A 13,658-nucleotide genomic window follows, 5' to 3' on the forward strand; every position below is an offset into this window, starting at 1 on the left:
GCTACACATATCCGATATAGTGACTAATAATTCAAGAGAAAATTACCAAAGTATGTCGAAAACTTTATGAAATAAATGAAATCAATTACTGCTAAATGCTCAATGCCATATTCCTTCGGTCTGATTTGAGCCATTCATTAGAAAGGCACCTTGCCTTTTTCGGTTCCAATACCAAATCACCTATCCATGTACAAGTATAACAAATAAATAAATAAATAATCAAATTATTAATGTAAAGTTTCATCATAAAACCAAAGCTCTTATTCAAAATTCTAAGCTGCTTCTCACAAATTTTCTAAACCAATGTTTCTGGTTGCAGGAACTTCAAACTGAGAAAAAAATTAATAATCTAATTACATTCTTTCTTTGTTTTCAGTTTCCTAAGGGGGGCAAAAAGAAAAAAATTGAATCTCATTCATGTAGTTCCATAATATACAAAGAATGATCACCACGTACAAATAAAACAGTAAATAAATACCCTGCAAACATGCTATACTGAACTAATAAATGTGACCCACCTTTAGCAGTCCTGGAGAGCTGGTTAAAAGTAACATTCTTCATGAGATCTACGCACGCAAAAGTGCTTTGAAGAAGTGCTTATAAAAAGTTGAGATCAATCCACGATTTCCAATAGGAGAGTCAATTTATAAGCGGCGGTTTTCATCCATCAGCCGCTGAAGTTGAACGGCCAGAGCAAATTTCCCTTTGGTGGAGCTGTAACATCTTTACCTCAGGATGGCACAGCCCTAAATCAGAGATTTAATACAAGTGAGGAAAATATAGAACAATGCCAAGTAACTCATAAGGAGAAATAAATTTTATGCGCTGTTGTTTATATACTGGGATTTCTAAAACTCAACTCTAGGATGTCTTGAAATCTAAATTAAAACTGCACGATGCGATCAATACCACCAACCAGTTAGTATAGAAATTCATAACCTTTGGAAACTGATTACTAGGCATTAACTAGTTGCAAAATCAACAGTGGTTAAAAAAAAAAAAAAAACTCTCCATCTGTTGCATGAGAAAAAGGTTATAAAAAATCTGAGTTTTCAGATGTAGACCTTTTAAGTGTTGTGAAACATTTAAAGGTTTATAATATACATTCTATGGCTGCTATGTTCAGTTTATGGAGACACTGGTGTATAGATTTGCTGTATGCTGTAATTTCTGCCACCTGAGGGGCCAAAATATGTGCCTTTGGAGGAATATTTTCATACTGATTTATAAAAGAAAAATAAGGATGACCCTGGTAGTCAAACCTGAACATTTTGGAATATCCCAGACAGCAATTGATGATTGAGTGCAGTCAGGCTCGCAAAGGGCATGAAGGTTCTCATGATTGACGTTCATCGCAAGCATCCAAGCCCCTATTGTAACATCCTCGTTGCTGAACATGCGGAAACTGCAAGATACATGTGCACATAAATCAATCAACACTTTTCGTCGCTGTGTCATTCTACCAAAACATCTGCACTAGCTTTTCTGGTTGTACGCCGAAAGAAAATCAACTGCCCCACTTCAACCAACAGTTTCTAGGCTATTTAAGCATTTCGCAGTGCTAGTTGAAATTGAAATATCCCTCTGTCGTACAGATTATTTCAGATTAATGTCACATGTTTCAAACTGGAAAGTTAATCGCTTTGAAGCTTCTGCCTAACTTCTAGCAAAATATTGTTAACCAAATGACAATCATTTGTCGCACGATTGATTTCATTGGCATTTCATGGTAAGTCCTCCTGCTGCTATCAGAAAGTAAGATATTATACGGTGATAAAAGTGTTAAGAGTTCAACCACTGTACTGTAAAAAAAAAAAAACCCAACATAAACAACCTATTACACATTATGCAAGGACATTATGCCGTTATTGTTTTTTGTAATGAATGAGAATAACATAATTCTGTTGCATTATTTGCAATTACCTGAATATGCTGTTTTATGGATTTTAAAGATGCTCGCACGTGCATGTTATAAAACAATAAAGACGAGAAAATGTGCACAAGTCTTTTACTTCTTGCAACCACCTCTATCTTAGAACAGAAAGTGATCGGCACAAGATGTTCTATTTTTATCGGATAATTTTATGCATCATAAGCTTACACATGCCAGATAACACATTAGACCACATTTTGATAAGAGACAACATTGTGTAACTTGCCTGTTGTTTCTTAGTGCAACCAAGCTTGCAACAACATCGGCTGACAATGCATATATAGGGCCGTATGCATGAAGGAAATACTCATTCCCAAGTAAATATGATAAAGGCTCATACCTGTACAAGTCAGAAGAAATCACAATCTAAATTTGCTAATTAGAATATCTGTAGCAAAAGATATGGCATAACTAATATGGAAATTCATTAATATAAAACTACAATATCTCTACTAACCATTTCAATTTTGGGTCAGTGAAAACAGGGCCCTTCTTCATGCATCCTATATAAGTTTGCGTGTGTGACCTCTCTTTAGCCAAAAGCAGTGAAAGCCGATCTGCAGACAAATAAATTTGTGAACTCCTTGCCGAAATATCTAAAACTTGTACAAGGACAAGATCTCACACCACCGAAGTCACATTAGCCAGTCTCCCAAATAAGCAAATATCCTAGAAGAAGGACAAGATCCTAAGAACCTAAATTCACATTACCTGGTCTCAAATAAATGTCATCGTCAGCTTTTACATAGAACTCAGAATCGAACAATGCATATGCCGCTTTGAAGAAAGCTAACCTACAACACCAGATCAGATCAGGATCCAAAACAAAATATTAACCCTAAGTGAAACAACATCTGCATAGAAATTAGTATGAGCTTTTCCTTACGTTTTATATGGCAGTTTGCTGTACTCTTCTTCGATATCTAAAAGCATGAAATCGTCGTATTCTTCAACCTCTCTTCTAAGAGCTGCCATCTTCGATTTGTCATTGGTCTTTCCAATCACAAATCTAAAAGCCAAACCTGTCGCCTCTTCTAATCTGTAAGGCAACGAGATCAATAATTAGCAACCTCAATATCAGTTTGATCAAAGATTTTCAAGCCTAAATGTAAAATATTTTCAATGCATACTATAAGAAGATCTCCCTTCTCCAGAATTTAGCAGAATAAAATCTAAGACAATGGCATTAAAGAAACATTAGGTATGTGATATCTGAAAGCAATAAATCATCATATCCTTCTAGTTTCCCTTCTAGTTCTAAAAGCATCAAAATTGATATGCCATTGGCCTTTCCAATAAAAAACCAGAAATTCAAACATATCTGCCCTTCTAATCTGCAATGTGATAAGATCATATTAAGTAATAAATTTTGAAGGGTTTTGTAACATTAACAAGCTCTAATTTGTAATTGATCATTAATTTATTGCCTAAATCTGAAGTTTTTTCTTTTTGGAGTGGGGTAAGACCTTCAAGTTATAGAAATTAACAGAACTAGATCTTAGATATTGCATTGAAGAGACATAAGCAATGTGATCTCCACTAACTGAAGAAGATACGTTTAAGTAGAATTCTTACGAATATGAGTCTGCTCAACCCTACAAAATTAATCATACATTTCAACCCAAATATGAACTTCCAGATCTAAGACGATAGAACTAAAGAGACAATAGACATGTTATCTCCACTAACTGAAGATGATAAAATAGCTACAATTCTCACAAATTTTGGAGGCTAATCTATAATTAGCAAACCCTAAAACGAAATTCATCGCAAATTTCAACCCAAAATCCAAACATTGCCTCAAGTAGGATTAGATCTCAGACAATAGCATCAAAGGGGGGGAAAAAACAGTGATTCGATCTCCACTAACCGAAGAAGACCTTGTCGATCGGAAGGAAACCACGTCTTCCGAAGCGCCCTCCGCCGCCCCGCCGATGCGAACCCGGTCTGGATCCCGACGAACGCCATCGCCTTGTGCCGCCCCCTCGAACCGCCGCCGAGCGAGTCGGGGTGCTCCGCCGCGGCGATATCCCCGCCTCCGCCGCCGCCGCCGCGATCCCACGCAACGGAGACGGAGAGGGGCTGGAACTCGGGGCCTCGTCGGGAGTAGGAAGAAGAAGAAGAAGAAGAAGAAGAAGAAGACGCTAGCGATTGCCTCGAGAGGGCGACGAAGCCGAAGATGAACCCGGCGAGGCCAAAGAGGAAGCAGGCGAGGGCGAGGGCGGAGGAGTGGAAGAAGAAGCAGCGGAAGGGGGTGGTGCGGGTGTGGAAGACCTTGGGAGAAGAGGGCATGGCGCTCCCCCTGCTATACGGCGAGCGGAAACCCTAGAAGGACACGCTACTCGCTAGGGTTTCGGGGGGAAATGGGGTTCGGCGGAGGCGACGATGGAGGAGGAGGAAGAAGAAGAGGACGTGGGGGTGGTTGTTTTGTTTCTGCTTGTGGCCTTTTCGCAGTGCCACGGTTGAGCAACCACTAAAGGCTCTATACTTAATAATAAATTATTTTTTAAAAAAATAAAAAAAATTTTAATACAATACTATTATTGACTTATTGTTCATAAACAATTTAGGAAAAACTTCAAAAACCCCCCTCGTGGTCTCAATTTTTTTCACTTTAGTACCATGTGGTTTAAAATGTATCAAGTTAGTATATTGTGGTTTCTCACTTTATCACTTTAGTACCCTGTGGTTTAAAGTGTATCAAGTTAGTACCCTGTGGTTTTGCATTTTATCACTTTAGTACCATGTGGTTTTGATTTTGTATCAAATTAGTACCCTGTGGTTTTTTAAACTATAGGGTACTAAAGTGATAAATGTGAAACCACAGGGTACTAAAGTGATAAAGTGCAAAACCACAGGGTACTAACTTGATACACTTTAAACCACAGGGTACTAAAGTGATAAAGTGAGAAACCACAGGGTACTAACTCGATACACTTTAAACCACAGGGTACTAAAATGAAAAAGTGTGGAACCACAGAGGGGGTTTTTGAAGTTTTCCCAACAATTTACATTTTTTCAAAGCATAATTTATGCTATCTCATCAGATATTGAAAATTTGTTATACTTTTGCTTAAGAAAGAGTGCGCCTTAGTTCGCACTATCATTTTAAGATTTCTAGTAATTCAATAAAAATGAAAAAATATGGCGGTACTTGACTAAACGTAGTAAATAATTTAATTGATAATGTTGGATTTACTGGAGGATGAAATTCATTCCAAAATACAAATCTCATTCTTTTGAAAAATAGTGAGTATTTTCATATTAATAGATTAGGATAATTATAATATTTTTAATTTTTTTCTTTCTTTCCGCTCGCCGGTTAGTTAATATTTTTTTTTTTACACTCTAATATCATATCTCTTTCTAAATTTATCTTTCTCTTTCTAAACTTCAACTTTTTTTTCTCTCTCTCCCCTTCTTTTTCTAAAATCTCAACTCTCTTATTCTTTCTAACCTAGGCTTTATTTATCTTTCTATTTCTTTAATTATGCTTTCTTTCTCTAACCTATCTTCTCTCTCCTCTTCTTAAAATAATGTAGACATTTTTTATAACATTATCTAAAACTAATTAACGAAATAATAAATTAATTGTATATTTTTCATAATTTTAAATAATATGACTAAATATTATGACCGGCTAACTATGGTCTCTTTGAGCCTCAATTTTGGGCTGCGATCTGTCGGAGATGACTTTTCTTAATAACATCCTCATTCCACATCGGATCAAAGCAGTGGTGGCTAAAAACACTATTTTTATATTTTGAGGGAGCTAAAAAAATTTAGATAGAAGTGCTTCTAATATTTCTTCGTGCAAAACTGTACAGTTGTGATGGAAACTGTTACTAGAGAGGTACCTTGTTACATCCGAAATACCTTCAAATTTGAAACTTTTTGTGGAGTGTACTAAGATGAGTTTTTTTTTTTTGAGGAAAAGGTAGCATGCTACCCACTTCATTCATTGAAGAGATATATTAGGTGAAACAAACTAAGGCAACGAGGGCCTCGACAAAGGCGAAAAAAAAAAACAAAAATAAAAACAAAAACAAAAACAAAACAACTAGAGGTTACAGGGATGGCGATAGGTAGGAAGGATATGATCCCACAAGTTCGTCCAACGATTAATCCTGTGGACCACAAACATAGGATCAGACCGGGTTTTCCTAAAGATTATATCGTTTCGGACCATCCAGGTGGTCCACCAACAAGCTGCAAGTCTGGCTAACCTAAGACCGGGAGAACGAACTCCTTTCCGCTCCATCCACCTACCCCATACCAACTGGACATCGTCCGCCAAATCCGCAGGATGGATATCGTTAAGCGTCGTCACAATAAAAAATCTAATAAAAACACAACTAGAGAGCAGATAATCCACCGTTTCCTCCTCGACCCCACATAGAACGCAGGCGGTGTTTCCAGTCCATCCTCTCTTAAGCAGATTATCGGCGGTAAGATGTCTTTTCCTAAGTACGAGCCAACAAAAAACTTTGACTTTGAGGGGTATACGAAGTTGCCAAATCTTGTCCGCTTTGTCATCCCTTAAGCCCCCATCGCTCAACATCATATAGGTCGACTTTACTGTGAATATCCCGTCCTGGCTCCATCGCCACAAAACAACGTCCGGTCTCTCATCAGGTCGGAAGGTGGAAATTCTCTCTACTAGGTCCGGAAAACCAAGGCATAGGCCTAACCCGGACATTTTGAAGTCCCCAAGTATCTTCCTCCAATCCCAGCCATTATTTCCCAAACATTGCGAGATTTTTAAGTTTTTACGATTAGACAAGGCGTACACTTGGGGAAAGGCCTTCTACAAATTAAGTTGAATCCCCGCACCACCGATGTGACCAAAAGTCAACGGTACTCCCATTCCCCACCTTAAAAGATAAATCCCAGGTGAATATCTCGTTCTGGCATAACACGCCTTTCCACCACGAGGAAAAGGGTTTAAAGGATTTGCCCTCTCTCAATGGGTGTCTTCTACGATAATACAACGCTTGGATAAGTTTGTTCCATAAGAGCTGAGGACAGCGCATGAAATTTCTACCACCATTTGGTTAGAAGAACGCGGTTTATTAAGGATATGTCTAAAATGCCAAGTCCTCCTTCTTTCTTACTCCTACAAATCTTTTTCCACTCTACCAGGCATCCTTTACTTGGGTGGTTACTTCCTTCATTCCAGAAAAAGTCTCTACGTAGCATCTCAATACATGTGAACACCCATTTTGGAGCCTTGAACAAGGACAAGAAGTAGAGGGGTAGATTGGTAAGCACCGCATTCGTCGGGATCAGTCTACCCCCTCTAAAGAGGGGTTTCGCTTGCCATCCATCGATTTTTCTCTGATTCTTAGGATGACTTCCTTCTGGTCCTCCTTAGAAGGGGGTCTAATACAAAGAGGCAGTCCTAGGTATTTGGTAGGTAGAGTATCTACCCGGCAATCAAGAATATTTGTAAGTCTAGCTACTTTCCCTTCCACCCTTCCCGTATAAAAGAGATCCGATTTATGCCTGACTAAGATGGGTTTTAATGTCGAAATACATCGCTAAATGAAGCAACTTTTGTAACTAAGAGGTTTTTTTTTTTAATTACATAGTTATTCAACAAAATTGTTATCAAATTTCATTAGAAGAGACCGTGTAGCTAACACAAAATCTAATAAAAAAAAACTTATAAACAATGCTAGGTATTTATACTTAATCGCTAATATATTTTGAAATTAATACAACTAGATGCATAATTGAGAAATACCCCATCTAACATTTTCGTATTTTCCTTTTATTTAAATACCATACATTTAAGCATAACTGGCTTTCTCTTTCTATTTTTGGATCTTTTACAAAGCCATGCAAGACCCTCAAACATCAAACCAATAATCTCTCAATTTAACCGACCGTCCCTAGAGCAAGTGGCAAAGGGTTTGGTGGTTAGTATCCGAGACCCAAGTTCGAATCCTAGTTGATTCACATTTCTAGCTAAGTTTATTTCTAAATGAAATATATGAAGCGGGTAGCGTGCTACCTATCTCTCAATTTATTCGTTTAATGCCTTAGCATTTATTTGTTATTTTGTTGAGTTATATATGCCATGTCATTTTATGCAAGAATTTAATAGATCTAGCTGCTACCAGTGAAAGAATAACTTTTTTCCAAAATGCAAAAGATAAAATGCTATAATAACTGAAAATATATAAGATGTAAGTAAAGAGTGCACTAATAACAATACAAATTTTAACAATACAAATTTTATCCTTCGATATTTCAGAAAGAAAGTCCTCTTCTATTAGCATCCTATATGAATGAATGAATTTGATTCAATGTATGCTTAGCTACTTAAAATTTAATCAACTCACAGGCCCAGAAAAAAAAAAAAAAAAGGAAAAAAAGAAACAAAAATTAAACTTAATCACACCACCATTGTCTCAACTCTTCTATGGATGGCAACTCCCCCATCAATGCATCCTCAAACTCTTCCTTCCTCTTTTCGCCTTCTTCGCCGACAAATGTCGATCCGGCCTTCGACCCGGTCGCCTTCTCCGACGGCGTCTCCCCCACGACCGAATCCTTCCCGGTCAGCCTCTGCACGACCGACTTGAAGTGCGCCTCGTCGGTGCACACCGTCTGCGTCACGATGTGCTTCACCTTCATCGGTTTCGCTTTCCGCTCATTCGTCGCCGGCGACGGTTTCGACGAACCGCCGCCGCCTTTATTCTCCTTTTGCTCCATATGTATGTATATATGTATATTTTTTTTCTTTTGTGTTTGTGTTATCTATATAATGATCATCTCTTCACCTATGAAGTACTATATATATATATATATATATATATATATATAATGTATTATTGTGGAGAGAAGAGTCAATGCATCCAAGCTTAAGTATAAGGTGGAATGAGGACCTTTGAACTGTACTATTAGAAAAGTAGCATGCACACTATGGGATTTTTCTTTTTTTATTTTTTGTAGTTTGAATTTTATCAGCCATGTATATGTCAACCAATCACTATATAAGCATATATATAGGACTTTTACCAAATAAATGAATGAACACATGTGGGGTCGTGGGTGTAACAAAAATAACACATGAATATTAATTAATTATTATTAAACATTAGGTAAAAATATATATATGGAAACCCCTCGAGTATACATACTAGCTATCTACCTAATTAACCGTTCCCATTAAATCTCAATTCAAATAGCCATTACTGTAGCTATTTATCTAGTTCGTTTACTTTTATAAATTAACTCAGCTAGAAATGTGAAAAATAACTATGCTTTAAACTAAGCTAAATATGGTCAGTGTTTGAATTAAAATATATATATATATATATATATACATATAAAGGAGATTAGGGTGGTCATAAGTACTATCTAATAATTCACAAATTAGATCCAATTGTGTCCTAAAGTGTGAAAAAGTCCACTCACGTGGGATCGTTATCGAATGTAGCGGGTCCATTGTAAGTTGGACTCTCCAACAACCACTTTGGTATATGTGAGTTTAATCTACCCCTTATACTCTGCAGTTACCCTGGGAGTGTTTCCTACGATATTATTGATAACACGACTACAATATTATTGATAACACGACGATATCACTATTACATCGTAAATATTAATTACTAAATTCCGAATATCATTATTAAATTCTAAACACCGTCATTATATTCTGAATCCTAACCCATCCAAATGTGTATATCGATGGGGTGCCCAAAAGATGAGGATCAAAGCATTTTCTCATCTAAATTTGGAAATCCAAAGGCTAGCTAACTAATTAATCTGTTTGATCTCGCTTCTACTTGTGCGCGCGACCAAAAAAGAGAAAATTGAATTTGCTAGCTGTAGTGAGCGAAAATGAGATTTTGATTCTCCTGTGGAGAATAATTCACTTAATAGTGCTACTTAATTAACGGTATTTTATTAAATAACACCAGAGCTAGGCTCTTATGCTTTCGAAAATACGGACGCCTCCGTGCTTGTAAGTTGTTTTTGATGATGGAGCATCCGATTCGGCGATCGGCTCCGTTAAACATGATTTATGCTATTGGAACATTTAGAAACCAAATTTTATTATTTTTTGACTTCATTTGTCTAGTGAACGAATAGGCTCAAAATGAACGACTGAAAATAAAAAATCTCAAAAAAAATAATGATAAAAGACTCAAATTTGAAATCGAAAGTATTGTTCTTACTCTTGATGTTAAGTAAATTTTTTTAAAAATGTTTCATATAATTTGAATTCTTCTACACCGTCGAACTTTCAAACGTGCCACATCGGCCGTTAAAATAGTCATTTTTGAGACTTTTTGATTATTTGGTAAATATGTCGAAGAATTATGAAATCTAGTTTCTAAATAATTCTAATAGTATAGATCATGCCTAACAAAGCCGATCGCCGGATTGGACACCCCATCATCCAAAACAACTTACAAGTACGGAGGTTTCCGTACTTTCGAAAGTATAGGAGACGTACTCAATAACACCATATCTTATATATTATGAGAAAGCACATAAAGCGCGCAAATAAAGAAAAATTGGAGTATGTATATTGGATTCTAGAAGCTGAAGCTGCAGGTCTTAGTAGCTGTCAAATGTTTGATAATGCGAAGGAAAAAAAAAGAAGATAATTAATTAGACGTGGGAATTTGTCGTCGATTTTTGTTAATCATTAATTAATTTCAAGAAGAAATGTCAATCTTGGACTTGCTTTGGTTTCTACTTAACCGAGCCCAAATCCGCCAACTAATTAAGAATAAAGTCCCGAAGCCAAATGAATTCGATTAAGTTGTTGGCGAACTCGTACTCAAATCTGCGAATCAAACAAAAACCAAATGGGGTTTGAAATCGACAACCAAGAGCTAAATCCATCAGAAAAATCGAAAGAAGCGGACGAGCTTAGTACTGATTCTGATTCTATGTTAACAGAAGACTAAAAAGTGCACGATATCCACAAGAAGTATAAAAGTTGGATAGTGAAAACAATAATATTATTATGAAAAAACTTCAAAAATCTCCCATGTGGTTTCGTAGTTTCTCACTTTGCTTCCCTGTGGTTTAAAATGTATCAATTTGTCCCCATGTGGTTTCTTTTTTCTCTTTGATTTTCTTATCAATTTCATTATTTTTTTTTCTTAAATCAGTGATAAAATTAAAATTAAAGGGTACTAAAATAAATATTTGATAAATCTAAATGGGTATCTGAAGTTTTTTTGTATATAATTTAATGAAATATTAACGAAAAAGTTACCGAAAAGATAAAAACGAAACCACAGGGGGGTAATTTGATACATTTTAAACCATAGGGGGGCAAAGTGAGAAACTACGAAACCACAGGGAGGGTTTTTGAAGTTTTTCCTATTATTATTGACAGTGGGTCAGATTTTGGTAGGAATCCGCCCCAAATGGGGTAGGAATGGGGGATAGTTTTACCCCTGCTGAGGCCGAGGTGGGCAGAGATTGGGCCGGATTTTACACTGACGGGCTGATCCGAAGTCAAAAAATGGGCCGAATGAATTCATTTAGTTGGCTGGGCTAGGGCAGCAAAAAATTGGATCATTTCCATTGGGTGGTCGAGAAGGCTAAACTTTAAATATTATTTTTGTGGTTTCGCATTTTCTCGTTATGGCATCATGTAGTTTAGCTTTTTCTCTTCTCGTCAGGGCTTTCGTTAACTTTTCGTTAAATCATATACAAAAAACTTCATATAACCCGCCTATGGTTTATCGAATATTCACTTTAGTACTTCATAGTTTACAGAATTTACTTTAGTACTCTTTAGTTTTAACTTTGTCATTAATTTAGCAAGAAAATTAACGAAGAGGATAACAGAAAGAGAAAAATGAAATCACATGCATGATACGAAAGTGATATATTTTAAACCACATGTTACTAAAGTGAGAAAGCACGAAATCACGTGATGGTATTTGAAGCTTTCTCTTATTATTATTAAGGCTATTTCTGAATTATTTTCTAGCAAATTGACGTTTTATATAATGCAGTAATAGAGTTATTTCAAGAACTCTTTAGATTCTAATTTGTGGTCGATGCTGAACTCAATTCTCACATTCCCTCACATTCCCCACATCGAGAGGTATGTGACATCTCAATAGTCCCACATCGGATAATATGGAAGAACCTGCTGGATTTATAAGTAGCGGACACACTAAATATAATAACTGGACTTAAGCATTTTGGGCCGGTGGTTTCGGCCAAACGAGTTATTATTGCTAGGAGTCGGGTCGTTACAGTTGGTATCAGAGCCTGATAACCAACCGGAAGTGTGAGATAGATCTCACATCGCCTGGTGAATCTGGGACTATATATATAATTAGGTCGGGCTGACGAGGACGTCAGGACCTAAACGATGGGAGTACCGAGTATGTGACATTCCAATTTTGGGCCGATAGTTTGGGCTCAACGAGTTATTATAACTAGTGGGTCGGGTCATTACAAAGTAAGGTACCAATAAGTTATTATAACTAGTGAGTCGGGTCGCTAGAATTTGATCCGTAACCTCTCTCGTCCAAAGATAAGGACAAAGGATTGGTCAAAAGCTAAATATCTTTTCAAAAGCTTAATTAATAAACGTGAGATAAGTAATAATTTCGGGGGCGTACTGTATGTGAGAAATGAATGAAGTGCTCGAAACGGTGATATAAATATAAATAACTTATATTTCAAAAACACGAAAGTACTTAATTAAAATATTGGCCTCTTTCTCCCAAATTAATTATTTTTTAATTAATTAATTAATTAACTCTCACGTGCATGTTTGTGGTCGCATGGTACATGCATGCAGAAATTACGTGTGGACGTGCGTGGTAGCTTTTGTATGACAAGGACATAACCAAAGAAAAAAGAAAAAGAAAAAATAAAGAGAGAGAGAGATTTTTTTTTTTTTTTTTATTCGGAGATAATACGTTATTAGTATCAAGAGAGCTATCTTAATAGTAAATAATCATATTTATTATGGTAAAATTCAGTCAACATATCATTATCAATATTATAAAGCAATACTAGTATTAAGAGAGTTTTCTTAACCTTAAATAATCATATATATATATATATATATTATAGTAAAATTCAATTAAAATATAACTATTAATATTATAAAACAACACTAGTATTTGCTCTGTTAATATTACCATCTTTCTATTTTGAAATTAATGATGACAAAATCTTTGGTACCTTTTTCTTGATCGCTATAAACTCATCAATCGATCCACCAAAGTTTGACCAGAAACTGTTTATTGAAAAGAAAGAGGGGCGCAGAGATTGATAACGTAAGGAACCCTTCAGCAAGAAATAAATAAAATCAAGCATTAAAATATAAAAATAATTAACAAATAAATATGTAGAATCCCATGATCGAGGCGCGTCATGGAATTGATTAAGCGAGGATTTGTCAAGGAGGGGATCTCATTCGCACGTGCGCGGCACCGTCAGTCCCGCGAACTTTTGGGGCCTCTGCCTTTTCACAATTTCACTACTCTCTCTCTCGGAGAGATGGAAGTCTATTATATAGCAGATACATCATATTATTTTTATCCAATCAAATCATATAATATTAAAAAAAATATATAATAAAAATATTTTTTAATTATTATGACGGAATGAGTAAATTTTAGAAGAGTAATTTGATTGACCGAAGATACCATATTATTTATATGACTGTTATATTTTAGATTTTTTTCTCTCTTAGGCTTCGGTTCACATGCACTACTATTGA

General features: G+C 36.1%; 2 protein-coding genes across 2 annotated transcripts; both read right to left on the bottom strand.

The window, feature by feature from the left end:
• Positions 234-4,395, bottom strand: LOC109718478 (probable beta-1,3-galactosyltransferase 13). The gene is made up of 7 exons (XM_020244736.1): positions 3,804-4,395; positions 2,820-2,972; positions 2,645-2,727; positions 2,391-2,490; positions 2,160-2,273; positions 1,263-1,405; positions 234-746 (listed from the first exon to the last, which is right to left on the bottom strand). Exons 1-7 carry the CDS (start codon positions 4,223-4,225, stop codon positions 661-663), a joined length of 1,101 nt encoding a protein of 366 aa, XP_020100325.1. The 5' UTR covers positions 4,226-4,395; the 3' UTR covers positions 234-660.
• On the bottom strand, positions 8,330-8,653 carry LOC109718457 (VQ motif-containing protein 1-like). The gene has a single exon (XM_020244713.1). It carries the CDS (start codon positions 8,651-8,653, stop codon positions 8,330-8,332), a length of 324 nt encoding a protein of 107 aa, XP_020100302.1.

This window comes from Ananas comosus, linkage group 12 (assembly GCF_001540865.1).
Source record: "Ananas comosus cultivar F153 linkage group 12, ASM154086v1, whole genome shotgun sequence".
Classification (NCBI taxonomy): domain Eukaryota; kingdom Viridiplantae; phylum Streptophyta; class Magnoliopsida; order Poales; family Bromeliaceae; genus Ananas; species Ananas comosus.

Bases quoted from the DNA above. Each gene is read 5' to 3' on its own strand.
- LOC109718457 (XM_020244713.1), bottom strand. From the start codon at position 8,653: ATGGAGCAAAAGGAGAATAAAGGCGGCGGCGGTTCGTCGAAACCGTCG.
- LOC109718478 (XM_020244736.1), bottom strand. From the start codon at position 4,225: ATGCCCTCTTCTCCCAAGGTCTTCCACACCCGCACCACCCCCTTCCGC. The intron at 2,274-2,390 runs GTTAGTAGAGAT...TGACTTGTACAG, and splicing joins ACTGACCCAAAATTGAAATG to GTATGAGCCTTTATCATATT. The intron at 1,406-2,159 runs GCAAGTTACACA...TGTATCTTGCAG, and splicing joins GTTGCACTAAGAAACAACAG to TTTCCGCATGTTCAGCAACG.